Source organism: Physeter macrocephalus, chromosome 21, assembly GCF_002837175.3.
Source record: "Physeter macrocephalus isolate SW-GA chromosome 21, ASM283717v5, whole genome shotgun sequence".
Lineage (NCBI taxonomy): Eukaryota > Metazoa > Chordata > Mammalia > Artiodactyla > Physeteridae > Physeter > Physeter macrocephalus.
This window is the reverse complement of record NC_041234.1, coordinates 2,834,710-2,854,964: the sequence shown is the minus strand read 5'-3', so window position 1 is coordinate 2,854,964 and position 20,255 is coordinate 2,834,710. Positions and strand designations below refer to the sequence as shown.

Below are 20,255 nucleotides of genomic sequence, written 5' to 3'. Positions count from 1 at the left end.
GGGAAGATCCCACATGCCGCGGAGCGGCTGGGCCCGTGAGCCATGGCCGCTGAGCCTGCGCGTCCGGAGCGTGTGCTCCGCAATGGGAGAGGCCACAACAGTGAGAGGCCCGCGAACCGCAAAAAAAAAAAAAAAAAAAAAAAGTCCATCTAGCGCTCCAGCCAACTCGTCCTCTAGACTGGGGGGCTGTGGAGTAGAGGGGGGAACTGAGTCACTATAAGAAGGACAAATGAGGTAAAGTCTTCTGTGTAGACAATGCATGCAGAGCTAGTAGTGGGGCTAGTTCTAATTTGACCATTCCCTTATCTGATTTACTAAAAACAAAAAAAACAAAAACAAAAAAAAAAAAACAAATCCAGGGAGGATAAAGGCAACCAGGAAGCCTGCAAAAGCCCCAGATTCTTCTGGTTCCCTGAAGAAGTCAGACTCATGTGGAAACTGACACCTGAGCCATTGTTTCTCTTACTGATAACAAGACAACAGAAACATGGGTAGTTTTTCCTATATCAACAGACTAGCAGAATTGGAAATACAAAATATTATAGTACAAAGAAGTACGATTTTGGTGAGACTGTTGTCGTCTTCCAGAGACTGTTCTACAGTCAGCTGGATCAGCAACAAAAACCCGGTCAAGAGAGGAAACTGCACAGAAGTAACGGTTCTACATGAGTGCCTCTGTAAGAAGAGGCAGATGTTTTCCCCCATTAATGATTCCTACTATCTTTGTTCCTGACCTGAAGTCCAGTTTAACATTGACATCTCATTAATCTTCATAACCTGCAGTAAATTCACATAATTTCAGACAGTGCAATTACTTAAAAAAAGATTATGATAAAATGATCAATTAATACTGAAATACTTCCAGCTTCTTACAATCTTTATGAAAAACCACAAGCCTCGCTATAATCTTCTTCAAATGCTAGAAATTTTGCACACAAAAGCAAGAAACTACATCTTATTTTTATTTAAATAAGGAGGAATAAAATGACAAAGTAAATAATATAATATCCCATATATTCTGTTTCTCATTGTTGACATCTTTTTTAAGTTTTAAAAACTCAAATAACATGTAAAACCTAAAACTAAAAATTAAAGAAAAACATCTGTTTTATTTAATGTGGGAAAAAACCTGAAAAAATAAGTTTATTTTGGTCTAGTAGAAAATAACTGTATGGTTTTATATGGCAACTATAAATAATCTGTTAAACTGATAATGGTTCATTGACTTTTCCTCAAGCATCTTCTCAAAATAGTTTGATTTTAAAAAAGTAACCAAATCATCATTCAGCTTTTTGGTGGAAAAATAGAATTAATCTGAAAAAGAAAAATGGAATCATTAATCCAAAATGCATATTGCTTGCTAAAAATGAAGGCTTATAACAAAAGACAAATTTGTGAATATTAAGTAATAACAAACATCCAAAGAATGCCTTTTAGTTGGGGAAAATATGGGTATTCCTAACTAGAAAATATTTAATCAAATCTATTCTTCCTACTACTCTCAATATCAATTTCTAAACTCTCAAAAGAGAAAAATGACGCAATCCAGATCTTCTCTATCTACTCTCTCCTTACCCTCTTGCAATTTGGCATTATGTATCATTTGACTTAAAGAAGTCATTAATAACTGGCATTCTTAAATGAAATGGAGTTTCTCACCCCTCAATCCTTATCATTATGGATCTTTTTTATGGATTTTTGATTTTTTTTTTTTTTTTTTTTTTTTTTTTTTTTTTTGTGGTATGCGGGCCTCCCTCTGTTGCGGCCTCTCCCGTTGCGGAGCACAGGCTCCGGACGCGCAGGCTCAGCGGCCATGGCTCACGAGCCCAGCCGCTCCGCGGCATGTGGGATCTTCCCGGACCGGGACACGAACCCGTGTCCCCTGCATCGGCAGGCGGACGCGCAACCACTGTGCCACCAGGGAAGCCCCTTTTTTTATGGATTTTTAACACTATTGGTGAATACCATTTTAAAAAAATCTTTCTTCCTTGCTTTCAAGAGGTCTACTCCCTCTCCTTTCAGTATGATCGTTTTAAACATGTCTTTCACTCTGCTCTGTACTCCCTCTTGGAAGGTTCATATCATTTCACACTTCCATCTCAGGTTCAAGGTAGCCATTTCTGGAGTCGGATCAAAGCCTGGTTTCGCCACTTATCAGCTGCATAATCTTGGCCCCGTTACATAGCCTCTCTCTGACTCAGTTTCCTCATATGTAAAATAGGGATGAGAGTGTGGGGATTGTGGGGATTAAATGTAAAACATCGAACGGAGTGCCTATCTACCATATATGGTAGCTGCTCAATATGTGGTATTTAATAATATCAGGTTTGGTATTCTTTTGACATTTTATTCTTTATTATGAAAGCCAAACTCATTATCTCTCCCTCCAAACTTATACACCCTTTACAAGTTTCCCAGTCAGATAAATGATACCAATGCTTTTCCAGATTACCACAAATCCTTAGGATCATCTTTAATTCCTCCACAGGGACCCCCCACTGTGCAAAAGCTCTCTACAGTGTCCTTCCTTTTTGGTTCTGTAATTTAAGTCAAGTTTATCATTTATTTAATACTTACAGCTGTTCCCCAGTACTGGATTGTTCACAGCTTTGTATAACTAGCTATTCAAGAGCATTCGTTACCTACTACTTCAAAACAAACAAAAACTTCTCATAAGTCAACCCCAGCCATAGGAAAGGAACTACATGAATCAGCACGTCTCTGTCCTAGGCTCAATTAGCATCAATCTCCAACCTCTCTCTATCCTCTCTCTTGCCTCAAGTTCTAATCGCATCTCCCTATTTCAACTCCATTCCATTCTCCCTACTTTGTTGTGAGGATGACCTTTTTGGGTTTCTGGGAAGAAAAGTGTACTGTAAAACATGCCTCCCCTCTCACAGGCACTTCAAAGCAGACACGTAAAGAAAAAGAAAATCAGCAATGCATATTTACAGGGCAAAGGTCCAAGCCAGAACTTCTTCCAAGGGCGAGTAATCATAAAGCTCCATAAAGAGTTTAATAGTCACTGATAAGAGTGTTCGTATACATGCCAATACGTATATATAACAATAAACAGAAGTTGTCAAAAAGAGAGTACAGTTACATTTTTCTTTTTTAATTGGGCAGCATTTATTTCAGTAAATTAAGAGGTATGATCTTTGGTCTGGAATAGCCCAACATCATACTATGTTCACGAAAGACAAGATATATCTGTTTATAAACATGACCTCTAAATTTCTTGCAACAGGACACAGATTAAAACAGTGACTTTCTTTCATACTTGTTCAAATACACCATATGCTAGGAATTATTTAATTATATATACAATTATAGCCAACATTCTCAGAAAGAGATCAAATTTATGCATGTGATCACATATACCTGTGTAAGTAATCACAAGAGACCTGATTTATACATTTTTATAAGCATTTTATTAAAAATTTAAAAGGTATGCAAAATATATGGGCATGATCACTTTACACATAATAAGCACAAAAGGAAGGATTATATCCATTTTTGACTATGAGATTTCATAGTTATCCATTCGTTTGATCCTAACGGGTAAATCTTATCAGAAGCATCAAATTCTCTATTTTTGGATAGTGGGGTAAAGATTTGAAGGTCTGATTCTAGCTGAAAAAAGGGTATAGTGTAAGAAGTCTAATGACTAAACAGTTGCAAATTCTAGAAAGAATTTTATATTACTCTGAGTTAGGCACTAATTTGTGCTTCAAATTTTCCAGCCAGGGCTATCTTTTTAGGTACATGAAAGGAAAAAGCAACGATACTCAGACAGCTGGTCTGTAGGGCCCTCATTTAGTGAAGGGCAGTAAAAAGAGGTACTTTTTTAGATGCAATCTCATTTGCAGCAATCTCACAGGTTATTTTTTATCTATTCTTCTATCTATTCAGACAGACCATAAGACATACAAGGGCAAGAAAACCATGGTTTATTCATCCTTGTAACTCAGAATGCCTTGCACATGGCCACTAAGAATCAGAGTTCACATTTATTAGAGTCGGTTTCCCAAGAGCAGAGATGCCTGTTCTCGTCCACTTTCACTCTGAGCCCATCTTGCTGGCACTAATAGTGTGTATTATGAGAACGAGGTACAGTTAACAAGCATGTTTTAACAAATGAGTAAACCAGATATATGGAAAGATAAAAACAATGTATTCAACTAATAAACTTTATTTCTACATAAAAGGCAGGGGAGCTTAGATAAGGTTATGCATCTGGCTGATTCTCTTTGTTGTGCAACGGAAACTAACACAGTTATCGTGAAGCAATTATACTCCAATAAAGATCTATTAAAAAATAAAAAAAGTTTTTTTAATTAAAAAAAAAAGAAAGTACAGGGGAAAAGGTCACAGAAAGAAGTGTGACAACGACTGAGAGAAAATACTGTTGGAAGATTTGGCATTATATATCAGCAATCCCTGGGTTTTAAAATTCAAGGATTAAGACTAAGAACTGAAGCTTCCATTTGCTATGTTGTATCAACAGAGCCATAGTACAAAAAGGGGTATTATGTTCATGAAAGAGTCAAATTTAATTTGGACACTAACAACCTATTTCCCCTGAGTAGTATCTACCCAAGAATTTTATTTTTTTAAAGCTTCCTAAATTTATTTTAACTGAAGGCACCTCCTTAAAAGCACAGCACTTCACTAGAGAGCTTTCTATTTGTTTAATTTCAAACTGCAGTGATATTTCTTAATTAGGAATTTAAGGTGCTAAATTTATTTTGATTATATTTAATTTATTATTTTAAATTCTTAGTCATCCTGAATCAAGAGCCAACAGTATTCAAACCATTTTTTTTAGGATTTACTGGCAGAGATCTTCAGATAACTATTATCAACATAAAATAACTCAAACACCCAATTTCAAGAATAATAGAAAATTCTTTGAATTAAAGAGATTTGTGATGTAAAACCCAAAATACATGAACTGTCATGAAGCCTTAAATTCAAAATGTAAGTAATATTTTGTACAATGGGAAAGAAAAAGCAAACATAAAAATTATATCATCTTTATGTGTGTATACACACACACACACACACACACACACACACACACACACGTTATGACAGACTGACAGATTTGAGAGTTTAAATTAAATGGCTTAGGCTAAATTGCTAAGCTCATCTCAGATATAAATTATATCAATATAAAATATCACAAAAAACTTTAAACCTTGGTCTTAACAAATTATACACAAAATAGTATGAGGCCAGATATTAATATTCAAACTAGGTATACCATAATAGAAAAATATTTAACCTAATGTTTGAAATTGTTACAGCTTCAACACTTGCCATCTTAAAGCTAGTCTCTGAGTAAAACATGCTCAACACTGAGCAACACCTATGGAAACTTGAAATAACCTCCCTGAATAACTGGTGATTAGTAATCATAGTCAAAAAATCTATATATATAAGATTCATTTCAAGGCTGTTCAAGGGTGATCAATCACAGCTAACAGTCATAATCATACACTATTACCCCAAGCCCTATTTCATAACCAAACACCTATCCACTACCCTTCAAAATCTGGATTCTGACCCAATAAGCAATCTAAGTTACTGGGTCTACAAGAAAAATATTAACATGAAACTCCTCCTTGCTCTTAAGTACTTGAACATAAATTAAATCTGTCACTGCTTTGATTTCTTCTCTACAATCTTTTCTCTCTTCCCATTAGGCAGCTTTTCACCTACACACAGGTCAGTTGAAAAAAAGAGCACATGACTGTAAAGAACTAACAACTACTTAATCATGATAAAGCTTACCCAAAGTAGTCTCTTTTTTCAGGGTTCCCATATTAATTCTCCTTTATTAAGCATCATCATCATCATAGCCAGTTTTAATTATATGCCCACATGCACAGAACACTACATTAGTTTCAAAACAGTTAAACATATATAGATATTTTCTTTTTAAAAACTATGTACTTGCCTTGTGTCTGCATTTAAGTACAACTCCATAGGCTCCTATAATAAAAAGAAGTAAACAATTAGGGGCATGTATACAAATTACAGCTCTTGGAGACTGTAGAATCAAAGTTCTATTATATTTATATTGGTTATCAATATATGGTATAATAATGATTCCTAAAATGATAATATTCTGCAGTGATAATGCAATGAGCCATATACAAAGAGAGCATGAATATTTATTATACATTTTTTATAAACCAAGAGTATAAGCAACCCATTTCCCCAACAAGTGCGTATTCTTAAATGTTTCTCTTTTTAAAGAAAATTTCACTTGAGGCATTTTTAAACTTAAGCTTAAAAATTTCTAGAGACAAGATTTGGACATAAGAACTTTAAGAGTAAATTTAAATTACCTCAAAAGATTCTAGGGAACTCAAACTTTAAGAGTTAATGGTTTCACAAAGGTAGGCTCAAGCATGGAGCCTACCAAATATGTTCTCTGTCCTAGGAGACATTTAAATTCTCTTCTAAGATACTGGAATGTTTTCCCTGACTGGCAAAATAGTACAGGCCTCACCTCAGCATTCCAATTAATAACTAGTAGGAGTTGCTACATTTTTGCCATAAATATTGAAATCAATGGCACCAGCAGAGGGGTCCAAGGATCTCTGGCCATTTATAGCCAAGCACTCCCACTTTCTCTGATATATTTCAAATGAGATACATCACTACCTTTTGGGTTACTTATACTATTAACTAGCCAGTAAGCTACTTCCTTAGAGGCAGAACACAGAGTTGACAGCAAGGAAATTGAGGCAAAAGTTATAATGTGAAAAAATCTAATTAGGAGAATCAAAATATAATATATGATAACTGAAGTTTGTAGAAATGATTGACATTTACAGACAGGCAAAGCCCGTGTTCATCTCTGAGAAGAGGACTTCAGGGAGATGAAATTAGGAAATGTGTCTCCAAGAGAGCCTGGAGAGCCAGAATAAGTCTCCCTCACCCGGTAGAGATGGATGAATCTTATTATCACAGTTAGGATGAACCCAGCCATTACAGCCATCCAACTCAACTCCACAATCACCAGGCAATCATCCAATCCTCATTTAACTGCCCATGCTAGTTTTTCTGTGGGGTAAAAATGCACTGCTTAGGCTGCAGGGATGTAGAGTTTGCTTGACAGTTTTTAATTTCCTAAATATATATGTATTTCATAGCCAGAAAAGCATCTGAGGTAGTTTACAAAGAAAAAAAAACATAGAGCAATGATGGGTCTGACTACGACTTAAAACTGACATATTCTGATTTATATAACAGTCTGGTAGTTTTAGTTAATCTAAGCTGATCCCTGAGAAGATTATCACCTATGGGTATACTAAGAAAAACAAGGTTATGATCCAGAAAAACTTAGGCCCAGGATCTGGAACATTCCAACCCTGTTACACCCAAGGAGCTGACCTTCTCCAGCGAGTAGCTTTACGGCATGTCTCTATAATACTTTTGAAAAAACAAAAATAAAAATAATAAAGAAAGCAGGTATTATAAAATTAATAGTAGATAAGACATTGAAAATGAATTTTATCTACATAATTAATATCAATGAAAAACAGGAAAAGGAGTTGACTGGTGAAGGAAGAAGGATCCATTCTTTTTATATGGTTTCAAACTTCAGACCCTGAAGCAAACACTCAATGATTAGACAATATTTTAATTGTTTCTATTTATTTGAAAAGGATTTAACAACTTAACATTAAAATCCAGAACATCTATCCTGTTGACATAGGTAAATTTTAAAACTTCTTTTGAAATTCAAAATATACTTGAAAATTCTGAAATATCAAGTTTTTGTAATATTTGCTTTAAAGATATAGATGCTAAGAAACCATAATTATAAATCACTTATACCGTGTTAACAGAATCATTTATCAAAATCTCCATAAAGTTATCTTTAAGAGCAAAAATTACTAAGAAGGAAAAATCAGGAAGATTTATGAAAATGAATTACCATATTTCATCAAACTGTTATCACTGATTATAAGCATTAGTACTACTAGGAAAGAAAAAGTGCTGTCAGTCAAGCCATGACATGCTACTGATTATAACACACATCTGATTTCAGAGATGTTAAAAAATGACCAAATTGTGTGGTTCAGAATTTATAAAATGTGGTTTGTTATTCTCAAAGACAAATAGAAGTTATTTATTCATTTATTTATCATGTATTAAGGAAAATTTAACATACAAATTTTAAGTTAGTCAAAATAAGCCTAGCTGACATAAAAAGTAAATGTAACCAAAAAAATGTAGACTAAAGAAATCATGATTGCTAATGAAAAGAATGAAATGAAGGCAGCCTTAAGAAATCTCTGATTTCTTAAACTTTAAAGGATTTTTAAATGTTACTAACGTTCAATTGGAGAATAAGACCCAAATAGTTTAAGAGTAACTTTACTTTTAAGATTTTACTCTTAGGCACATATGTGAATTGATAAAGGTTAACAGAATCTGAATTAATAACTTTTTTGGTGGTAGATATAATTGTACACTGCTCAAAAACTCAAGGAATGCTAAACTTACCTTCACCTACAACCCCAAGGATCTCAAATTTATTCATCACATTACCAATGTTAGGAATCTTCATGAAGACAAACTCCTCTTTGGATGCAAGCCACAGAACATGGCATCAAAAAAGAACTTCTAAGAAAGTTGTACAGTAAGTAGAACAAAAAATGTCCAAAGGAAGAAATTCTCACAGGTTGGCAGGAACTTTCACATATTTGTCCTAATGTGAAGTATTAAATGATTCCCTGAAAGAACAAACACAATTAAAAGTCATAAGTTTTATTTCTCAGTACTCTAATAACCTAACCAATCTTTTTGTACAGTTCTTTTAAAACCACATTAATGTTTCATATACTACTACTACTACTACTGCTGCTGCTAATAATAATAGGAGGGAAGAACCCAAAATGAAACACAAATGAAAAAATGTACCTAACTGTATTTGAAATGGATAATATAACTACACTGAAGGAGGCTGGGGGAAAAGAATTAACCACAGGTAACTTCTGAAAGCAGTATTTTAACTACATACTCTCCTTGAACTAAAGACAAAAAGAAATATAAACAAATATTATACTCAGTTATTTGTTTTTACACAGAGATATGAAACTTCTTCATGTAAATTCTAGGATTGAGCAAACAAGTAAATACACTGTGGATAATGTGGGTTTGGTCTCATTCTCATAAAAGGAAGTTACAAAGATGAAAAGGGGGAAAGTTTGGAAATAAGAGCTAACCATATAGGGTCAGTTCTTAATATAGACAGATGTAGAAATAGATATAAATGTGTATGTAAATATACATACACACATACATTCTTCCAAAAAGGTAAAACATGAATCTAACCATAGGCAGCAACAGACAAGCCCAAACTAAGGGACATTCTACTCAATAACTGACCTGTATTCTTTAAAAATGTCTACATCATGAAAGACAAGGAACAACTGAGTAACTGTTCCAGAAAAGAAGATTAAGAGTCATGATAACTAAATATAATGCATGATCCTGGATTGGATCCTAGACAAGAAAAAAAAATTTTTGCTATAAAGGGTAACTGATAAAATTTAAATGTCTACAGATTAGATAGTAATATTGTATCAATGATAATTTTTTTTTGTTTTGACAATTGTAAGGTGGTTACATAAAACAATGCTCTTGCTTTAAGAAATGACAAGATGGATGAAGGTGTTCAAAAGGTACAAACTTCCTAGTAATAAAATGAACAAGTCCTAGGGATGCAATGTACAGCATGGTGACTATAGTTAATAATACTGTATTGTATATCTGAAAGTTGCTAAGAGAATAAATCTTAAAAGTTCTCGTCACAAGAAAAAAATATGTAACTATGCATGGTGATGGATGTTAACTAGACTTACTGTGGTGATCAATTTGCAGTACATACAAATATCAAATCATTATGCTGTACACTTGAAACCAATGTTACATGTCAATTATATTTTGATAAAATAAATAAATAAGGCACAGCCCAGATCTCTAGAATAAGACAGGAACTAATAAAAAGCTTAACCAGAAAAAAAAAAAGGAAGAACACCAAAGTTTTTAGAGATAAAGTTTGCAACTTAAACCGTTCCGAAAAAAATATGTATATGTGTATGGAGGAAGAGAAAGAGAGAGAGAGGATGATAAAGCAAATATGGTAAAATATTAACATTTGAGGAATAAGGGTCAAGGGTCTATGAAACAGGAAATTCTTTATACCATCTTTGCAACTTTAAATCTGAAATTATTTCAAAATAAGTTCTTCTGTTTCAAAAAAACCTACCCTATCTTTAAGAAGAACAGCTGTATCAATATATAATATTGGTTTAAAAGGAAGAAATAAATCTAAACCAGTAAAGAAATTTTCTTTGCTGCCTATGAAATTTGAAACTTTTAAAATATATGAGTACCCCAGGTGGTGTAAACTACTGACACGCAAAAGTATGCCGTTCTGTACACTAATAGTAGGAATGTAAACCTTCTAAAATGTCCATAATTAAATGCTTTTTAAATGTTCATATCTTGATAAAACTATCCGACAAAAACCTACAATATCATTCTTAAATGTGGAATATTTAGATAGTCCCTTTAAAAATTAGGAACGTGACAAGAAGTCCTACTATTAATACTTATTAACATTACTATTAAACATTATCCTAGTGGGTTCCAGACAGCTCAGTGAAATAAGAAAAAATAAATGAATAAACTATATAGGACTGGAAAGAGGAAAACGTAATAGAATTCACAGATATTATTGTCTACATAGACAATTCAAAGGAATCTACAAATTATTAGAATTATAAGTGTTAACAAGGTAGCTAAATATAAGCTCAATATACAAATATCAACTGTATTTGTAAACATCAATAAGAAACAGAAAATGTAATTTTTAAAAATCATCTTTACAATAACAAAAACGGCACTTGGGATTTAACATAAAAGACACTCAAGACCTCTATTCATATATATATATATATATATACACACACACATAAACATATATAGATCACACATATATCTGTGTGTGTGCATGTGTGTATATATATAAACTTTATTCAAAGGCATTAAAGATGACATATATCAATGAAGTTATCCCAATTTTAAGGCTAGAAAATTCAATACTATAAGAATATCAATTGTCTCCATATTAATCTATACAATCAATGCAATTCCAATCAGAATTCCAAGAGGGTTTTCTGAGGAATTACAATAATCTGATTCTAAAATATATATGGAAGAGCAGAATTCCAAGTACAGCCAACACCCTCCCGAATAAGAAAAATAAGAAGGCTCAGCTTTGACGGGAGGATCTGGCAAGATGCTCTCTACCAAATATACTGAGGGTTAGAATTGAGCTATAGGACTTCCCTGGTGGTGCAGTGGTTAAGAATCTGCCTGCCAATGCAGAGGACAAGGGGTCGAGCCCTGGTCCAGGAAGATCCCATATGTCGCGGAGCAACTAAGCCCGTGCGCCACAACTACTGAGCCTGAGCGCTAGAGCCCGTGAGCCACAACTACTGAGCCCACGAGCCACAACTACTGAAGCCTGGGCACCTAGAGCCCGTGCTCCTCAACAAGAGAAGCCACCGCAATGAGAAACCCGCGCACTGCAACGAAGAGTAGCCTCCACTCGCTGCAACTAGAGAAAGCCCGTGAGCAGCAACGAAGACCCAGCGAAACCAAAAATAAACTAATTAATTAATTAATTTTAAAAAAAGAATTGAGCTATAAAAATTAAAACAGGGTGGTCTTGGCACAGAGATAGACAAATTAGCCAGTGGAACTGATATGAGAGCTCAGAAGTAGACCATACGTCAAAATCCCTATAGCTCCAAACCCACCTCCATGTCACTTCTCTGCTCAAAACCCTCCAGGGGCCTCCCATATCATTAAGAGTGAACGTCAAAGTCCACATAAGCCACCAGGTCTTAACCTCCTCTCTCCTCTGATGTCATCTCTGACTCTTCTCTCCCTTGGCTTGCTCCACTCCAGCCACACTGACCTCCTTCCAGCACGATATATAACAAAGTCACAGTTGTCCCTAATGCTAAATATTTGTCACGCTAATATTTACTTTAGGTCAGATTCTTATTGTCTGATTTTTCATTCAATATTTACCAAAAAATGTTTTCGAAAAAAGGCAAGAGAAAGCAGACACTATACTTATTTTAGAAAACAACTTTAATTCAATGGAATCACAAATTTTTAAAGGATGACTGTGACATCTAGAGAAAATGTCACAATTTCAAAAGAAATAAACATTTGTTCTATTCATTCATTAAACAAAAAATTACTCACTGCCTAACATGACTCAAAGAATGGGTAAATAAGACACGCGAGACAGTGGTGAACAAGATAGGCAAGGTCCTTGCCCTCATGGAGCTTCACATTTTACTGAGGGAGGAAAAAAATACAAGATCATTATCAGATAGTGATACAGGTTATGAAGGGAGAAAAAAGGAGGAGTTACCCAGACAGACAGCCCCCTCTCTCAAAAGGTGACATATGAGGTGAAACATCAATAACAAGAATGAGCCAGCCATATGAAGATCTAAGTCAGTCACATTCCAGGTAAAAGATGCTCAGAGTGTTTCTGAGAATGAATCATTCTTTCATTTTCTACAGCTGATTTGGAAGAACACCCAGGAAACATTTAAATATTCTACTCTCTGTCAATAATGGTATGGCTCATTTCAAAGGAAACTAGAGATAAATACTAAATTATTCCTACTAAGAAGACTCAGCACCCCCAAAAGTTCTGTATGTAAGTATGTATATATAAAGAACATTTGGTCCCACCTATTCTCTATGGAAATCAAAATCGACCAATGCAAACTGGGAATCAGAATTTAAATGTGTGAGTAAATATATAACACAGGTGTCAAGAACAGTCTTTTAACTACCAGTATTCATACTGAGGAAAAAAATTTATGCCAAACTGGATTGAACTACAATTTTATATGAATAACACTGATTAATTTTTTTAAGGCATAAAAACTCAGACACTTCAGCTTCAAGTAACTAAATGACTTGGATGAAATGTCCCTTTGAGGACAAATACAAATGCTGGAGGGAATACTTTTAAAGAACAGCCTAAAAAGCCCCAAACACTTAACAAGATGATGAAGAATTACCTGGCTGAAATCAAGGCAAAAGAACAGAACCCAGAGAGGTAATCCAAATCACCCAAAACAGTTTTAGCTCACAGACACTTGAAGGAAGATTCAGAAAAAATGGGAGAAAAACAGACTTGCTCTTGAAACCTTTATAAATCCAGGGGCAAAAAGGTCAAAGGCAAAAGTGTTTCAAAAAAAATGGTACAGATGAACCGTTTTACAAGGCAGAAATGGAGACACAGATGTAGAGAACATACTATGGACACCAAGCGGGGAAAGTGGGGGGGAGGAATTGGGAGATTGGGATTGAGATATATACACTAATATGTATAAAATAGATAAGCAATAAGAACCTGCTGTATATAAATAAATAAATAAATAAATAAATAAATAATTTTTTAAAAAGCGTTTCAAAAGAAGGAAGTACGATAAGGACCACTCACTTGGAGCTGAAACCCCAAAGAGCTATACTCCTTGGATAAAGGAAACCAGAAAAAAAAATCAGTCCCAGGACAGACTTGAATTACAGCTTTATGTCACCTGAGTGACCTAAAGAAACCTCTAAGTGTACCTTGGATTGAGGTGGTCCCACATTCAGATTGTTAGTACCAACAGTTGTCTGGTTGAAAGGGGTGGCGGCAGGCAGTGGGGCAGGAGTCTGCAGGAAGGTAACATGAACCTAGGCATCACAATATTGCTACAGATAATTTCTTGTTTACATCATGCAGTACATAATCAAAGACAACCAGATACACAAAGTAATAAGATACCATTAACAAGAACTAACAGAAATGATCAAAACAGGAAATGGCCCAGAAAGACTTATAATATCAGAATTATCAGAAATAGCCTACAAGATCACTGTAGCATTGAATTAATAAAAGCCCAAGGGTTGAACATTTTGACAGAACTGGAAAGTACAAAAGGCAGAAGAACAAATTGGAAAAATAAATTAGAATTCCAGAACTGGAAAACAGAATACCACCAAGGGAACTCAACAGACAGTATAAAGAGAAAAAGTATCATGATACATAAGATTTTAAACATTTTTAAAAGTTGAACAAATGAAAATATAAAGTATAGCAAAGGACTGCAGAATATCATTTTTTTCCCAAGCACACACATAACATTTACAAAACCTGATGAAGTGCTAGGCCATAATGCAATTCAAAGTAAATTACAAGGATTTTAGTCCAAGGATGATCTCTCTCCAAAATGCAAGTATGCAAGAAATTAGTCACAAGAGAAATAACCAGGAAATATTCATATGTTTAGAGATTAATAAATACATTCTTAAAATAATTCATAAGTCAGTCAAAGAAGAAACCATAACAAACATTTAGAAGTAACAAAAACAGAGACTTGCCTGGTGGCGTAGTGGTTAGGAATCCACCTGTCAAAGAGGGGACACAGGTTCGAGCCCTGGTCTGGGAAGATCCCACATGCTGCAGAGCAACTAAGCCCATGCGCCACAACTACTGAGCCTGCGCTCTAGAGCCTGTGAGCCACAACTACTGAGCCCACGTGCCACAAACACTGAAGCCCACGCGCCTAGAGCCCGTGCTCTGCAACAAGAGAAGCCACCGCAAGGAGAAGCCCACGCACCGCAACGAACAGTAGCCCCTACTCGCCACAACTAGAGAAATCCTGCGCACAGCAACGAAGACCCAACGCAGCCAAAAATAAATAAATAAATAATTTTTTTTTAAAATTAGAAAATAAAAATAACAAAAATACAAATTCACGGGAAGAAGCTAAAACAATGCTTAGGGAGGGAATTGAAAGCCTCATATATGCATATATCACAAAATATAAAAAAATAAACTAAGCATCTATCTCAAGAGGTTTTCAATAGAAGAACAGCAAAATAAATCCAAAGAAAGAAATAATTAAGAGCAGAAATTCATGAAATAGAAAACACAGAAATAAAGAGATCAAAAGAGCTGGATCTCGGAAATCAACTTTGGAACTAATCAAGGACAAAAGAGAACTCAGCCCAGTCAACACACTGAATTCTAGCTTTATGCTATCCTGAGCAGAGAACCCAGCCACACCGTGCCAGACTTCTGGCCTAGAGAGCCGTGAGCTAATATATGGGTGCTGTTTTAAGCCACTAAGCTTGTGGTTATTTATCACAAACAACAGAAAACGAATAAAACAGTATTATTTCATTTATATAGTTTTAAAACAGGCAAAGTTGGATTACAAACTATATTGTCTAGGTATGCATATGTAAGTGGTAAATCTATTAAAAAAATAAGTGACCAAGGAAGTGTTTCTTTTAAAAATGAGGATATTTGGACTTTCCTGGTGGCCCAGTGGTTAACAATACGCCTGCCAATGCAGGGGACATGGGTTCGAGCCCTGGTCCGGGAAGATCCCACATGCCGTGGAGCAACTAAGCCCGTGCACCACAACTACTGAGCCTGCGCTCTAGAGCCCGCATGCCGCAACTACTGAGCCTGCACACCTAGAGCCCGTGCTCTACAACAAGAGAAGCCACCTCAATGAGAAGCCCACCGCAACGAAGAGTAGCCCCCGCTCGCTGCAACTAGAGAAGGCCCGCGCACAGCAACGAAGACTCAACGCAGCCAAAAATAAAAGTAAATAAATAAATTTATTTTTTTAAAATAAATTAAAATAAAAATGAGGATATTAATTATCTCTAGGGAGGAGTTGAGATTGATAAGAGATACATAGGAGGGCTTTCCGGGGCACTGGTAATGTTCTATTTCTTGACTTGAGTGAAAGTTAGACAGACATTCATTAGAGTGTAAATTTGTTTTACGTACTTCTATGTTGTTATATTCCACAATAAAACAAGTTTTTAAGAAATCAGAGAGTAATTTTGATAATGACATTGTACATAAATAGTTCCGTGGTCATTTATATGGAGGCAAAAGATAATTTTTATCAAAGATAAAGCATTTCAATATTACATTATCCAATAAGGTTTACCTGAACTATCTCTCTCCAGACTCCACATACTGCCATGTGTCTAGTGCTGGGTATCAACAACAAAACCAAAAACTCCCAGTGATGGATAACCTGGATGATGACCACACTCCAAAACCATGCCAGAGGAGGAGCTGGTGAGGAAACTGGGCAAAATAGCCCTCAATGAGAGATGACTGGCATCCCAATGTGTGAAGACTCTTTGAAAAAGAGGGAGTAGAGCAGGTGATTTGGGTTATTTCAGGGGGAATACCTAAGATCAGTGGTAGAAGTGAAAAGGAGACATATGTCAGCTCAGTAGTGATTTGGACAATGATGAACCATCAATGGTTACTCATTCATTCTATAAGTATCTTTCAGATCCTAGAGTGGGCCAGCCCACCACAGATGCTTCGGGATACAGCAATGAACAACACAGGCAGAGCCCCTGCTCTCATGGAGCCAATGAGGGGAGACAGACAATAAACAGACAAACATGATCATTCCAGACAGTGACAATTATTATGAAGGAAAGAAAACAGTCTTATGATAGAGAGTTTTGGAGATTGAAAAGGGGGGGTAGGTAGATAAGGTAGTCTGGGAAACCCCTGTCTGAGGAGGTAAAATTTGATCTAAATCTATTTAATGTAAAGAAGCCAGCCATGGGAACAGGGATGTGAGAAGAGCGTTCAAGGCAGTACAGAGTCTTAGAGAGCCCGATAAATACAAGGAACAGAAAAGATCTGTAATTCGAAGCACAGCACACTAGAAGGGGACCTGCAGGGGGCAGGAAGAGCCCGCTGGAAGCAGTCTGGCCTGGCCGTGGTATTAAAGAGTTGTGTATTAAATTAGATGTCCTCTAAGGTCCCTTCCAACAAAAAGATTGTAAGAATCTCTCAAAAATCGTTTGAGTTTCTGATTACTAACCATTAACTTTGTAAACAAACAACAGAATGCTTTTTAAAGTGGATTTGTCTTGCACTAAGAAAGATACCTAGAATTAAGCAATCTTGTCTCTGCATTGGCAAGCAGGTAACTACAAGAACTGACAGAAATGTAACGCTTATAATTTATTTCATATATTATTAGTATTGAATTTAAGAGCTGCCTGAGCCTTGAATGTTTCCTCTGTTGCTGAAATTATAATCTTCATCTCAACGGGTCTTTTCTTCTTCCCAAAGAAAGTACAAAATCAGTTGAATCATGAGTTTTGTTTTTGTTTCTGGCACTGTTTTTATACATACAAATGAGAGAGCCATTTTGTCACTGAAATTGGATAGGAATGAATTTGGTACATGACAAAACTTCTGCTATAATAAGAGAGTTCGAATGGTTTGAAAGCATCTTAAAACTCGTGACCCACGTACGGAAAGAAACCATTTCCGTGGAAAGCACAGCCTTATGAAAAAAACATCCTACTCTCTTGCAGAGAATTCTCTATGTTGACTCTAAGTGAGGAGATAATGCACTCCTCACTCCTATTTAGTTTTCTTCCTTCATGGGACCACCTGACATATTTAATAGGATCTTCATTTTGCTTTATTTCCCCAATAGTGAAGAGTAATTTGATTCATCAATCCATTCTCTAGAATTCAGTTCCCATTAAACCAAACTGATACTTGAGTATCATGAGTAAAATACACACAGTTTAATAGCATAAAATTTTCAAACTGTGAACAAATGTAGGGATACCAAGGGGGAAGGGGAGTAGGATGAATTAGGAGATTGAGATTGACAAATACACACTGCTATATATAAAACAGATAACTAATGAGAACCTACTGTACAGCTCAGGGAACTCTACTCATTGTCCTGTGGTGACCTAAATGGGAAGGAAATCCAAAACAGAGGGGATATATGTATACGTATGGCTGATTCACTTTGCTGAACAGCAGAAACTGACACAGCAGTGTAAAGCAACTATACTCCAATTAAATAAATAAATAAATGAATGAATTTTTAAAAATTTCAAACTGTGAAACATGTAGGTTGCCTCCCCACCCTTTACCCTTAGAATCCTTCCACAAGGTAGGAAATCCAGTCAATGTACCTCCTACCCAGTTACCTGATATTTCTCCTAGCACTGCCAACCCTACTAAACTCCCAGCCATTCCTGAGAATCTGAGGGCCTCAAGGTTCAGATAGAAAAAGACAACTAAACTGGGATCAGAGAAATTCAGAGTTCACACTAACACTGTACTATTTAAGATACACTATTGGTGTAAAAGGTTTTGAAAGTACTTGCATGAAAACGTATGGATTTTATCATGGTTTCTATGGGATAATTTGTTCTGATATCCAAATTCTAAATAACTGAATTTAGAACAAACTTACAGAAGTTGGGAACCACCTAGATTTTGCTGGGTTGATGTAGATCAGAAAATGTGGTCTAAGATATTGTCCTCTACTCCAAAAAAACCAAAAAACAAACAAAAAACGCCACCAACCAAACAAAAAACAAAACGCTAACTTTCAGATGGAAAAAAAGAGAAGGAACTGAAGGCCAAGACTGTTGAAGAACACCTGCAGGCTTCAAATGAATTCAAGACCATTGGCCTAGATACATTTCATACCTGAAATGCTTTAAGACTTTGGAGATGAGATTGCTGAATCTCAGTGGTCTTGGGAAAGCCACAGGGAAAAGAAGATGAGAACAAAGACTGGCCTAGAGCAAATGCAGTCAAATTTTTTCAGAAAGGGTAAACCAGTACATTCTTTAAACTCCACACCTGAGAACTTAAAAGTAAGCAGTCATTCCATAAATATGTCTTGAGAGTTAACTATATGCCAGGCACTATGACAGTCACCAGGAATATATCAGTAAAGGAAAGACACAAAACCCCTAACCTCACGGAGTTTATCAAAGGATCACACAATAAGTGTAAAACTGCAAATGTAAGTGCTATGAAAAAGAGATATAAGGCTCTACAAGGGCTTGTGCAGAGGTTTTCCACCTAATTAGGGAGGGTTGGCTTTTCCAGAGAAAGTTTTCAGTGGGCTGAGATCTGTAGGACAATTAGACATAAACTTACAGAGGAGGAGGGATGCACCAGGAGAAAATGATTTATGCAAAAGTCCCAGGTCAGGAGGGAACATGGCAAACACAAGAGACTCAAAGGTGGCAAGGGTTGGGTGGTTAATAACCCAGTACAAGGTGAGGTTGGAAAAACAGCAAGTTGTTTAAGTACTTTTATCTTTATCATGAGACAGAGGGAACCACTGGAGGGTTCTGAACAAGAATGGGAGATGGGTTCAGGGGGTGGTATGACAATCAGATGATTTACATTTTGAAAAGATCACACAAGCTACAGAGTAGAGAACAGCTCTGTGCCTGGAAGGGGAGCTATCAATTTGGGGGTTTAACAACTAGGAAGCCACTGCAACCACCCAGGTGAAAGGATAAGGGTGGGATGGACTAAATTGGTACACATGAAGAGAAATGGAAAGATTTAGGATATATTTGGAGGGGAAGCCAATACAGCTGGGGATGGATTAGAGATGGGAAGTGAGGGAAACAGAAATCAAAGATAACTTCTTGGTTTGGGGCTTGGGCTATGAGTAGATAGAGGTTGCTGCTTCTTGATGTGAGGAAAACTAGAAAAGGAGCAGGTTAAGGGAAGGAAAGAAATTCAGGATTCCATTTTAGGCATGTTAAGTTTGAGTTTACATATCCATAAAAATGAAAAAGGCAAAAACCAAAGGAAAAAGAGAAATTTAAAAATGAGGAAGAGAATCTGCAACTTACATCACAAAAAGAAAGAACCCTAAAACATAAAATGTTCCTATTGCTTGATAAGAGGGGTAAGAAACCCAATTTTTAAAATGGGCAAAGTGATATGAACAAATAGTTCACAGAAGAGGAAACACAAATGGCTCTTAAACATATAAAAGGTTACTCAACTTTACATATAATAAAAACTGAAGATTAAAACTATATGAGATACAATTTTTCAGATTAGCAAAAACCAAAACTAACGTACCATGTTGATGAGAGCATGAGGGAATTAAGCTTGCTCATATATTGCTGGTGGGAATGTATATAGATAGATAGATAGATACAACTTTTTAGAGGCCAATTTGATATCTTTCAAAACTAAAAGCAAACATATTCTAATGACACAGCAATTACAGTCCTAGGAATTTATCCTCAGAAAACACTCACACACACACACACACACACACACACACACACAC

At 35.8% G+C, this 20,255-nt stretch overlaps 1 protein-coding gene across 2 annotated transcripts in view; it reads right to left on the bottom strand.

The window, feature by feature from the left end:
• CDKL5 (cyclin dependent kinase like 5) overlaps positions 1–20,255 on the bottom strand; it is a 182,853-nt gene that overhangs the window by 117,007 nt on the left and 45,591 nt on the right. For both annotated transcript variants that reach the window (XM_055081670.1, XM_024115266.3), the window contains exons 3-4: positions 8,527–8,756; positions 5,963–5,997 (exon numbers count right to left, since the gene is read on the bottom strand). In XM_055081670.1, the coding sequence (XP_054937645.1) occupies positions 5,963–5,997; positions 8,527–8,590 (99 nt within the window). In that variant the 5' untranslated portion in view covers positions 8,591–8,756. The remainder of the gene's footprint in view (positions 1–5,962; positions 5,998–8,526; positions 8,757–20,255) is intronic.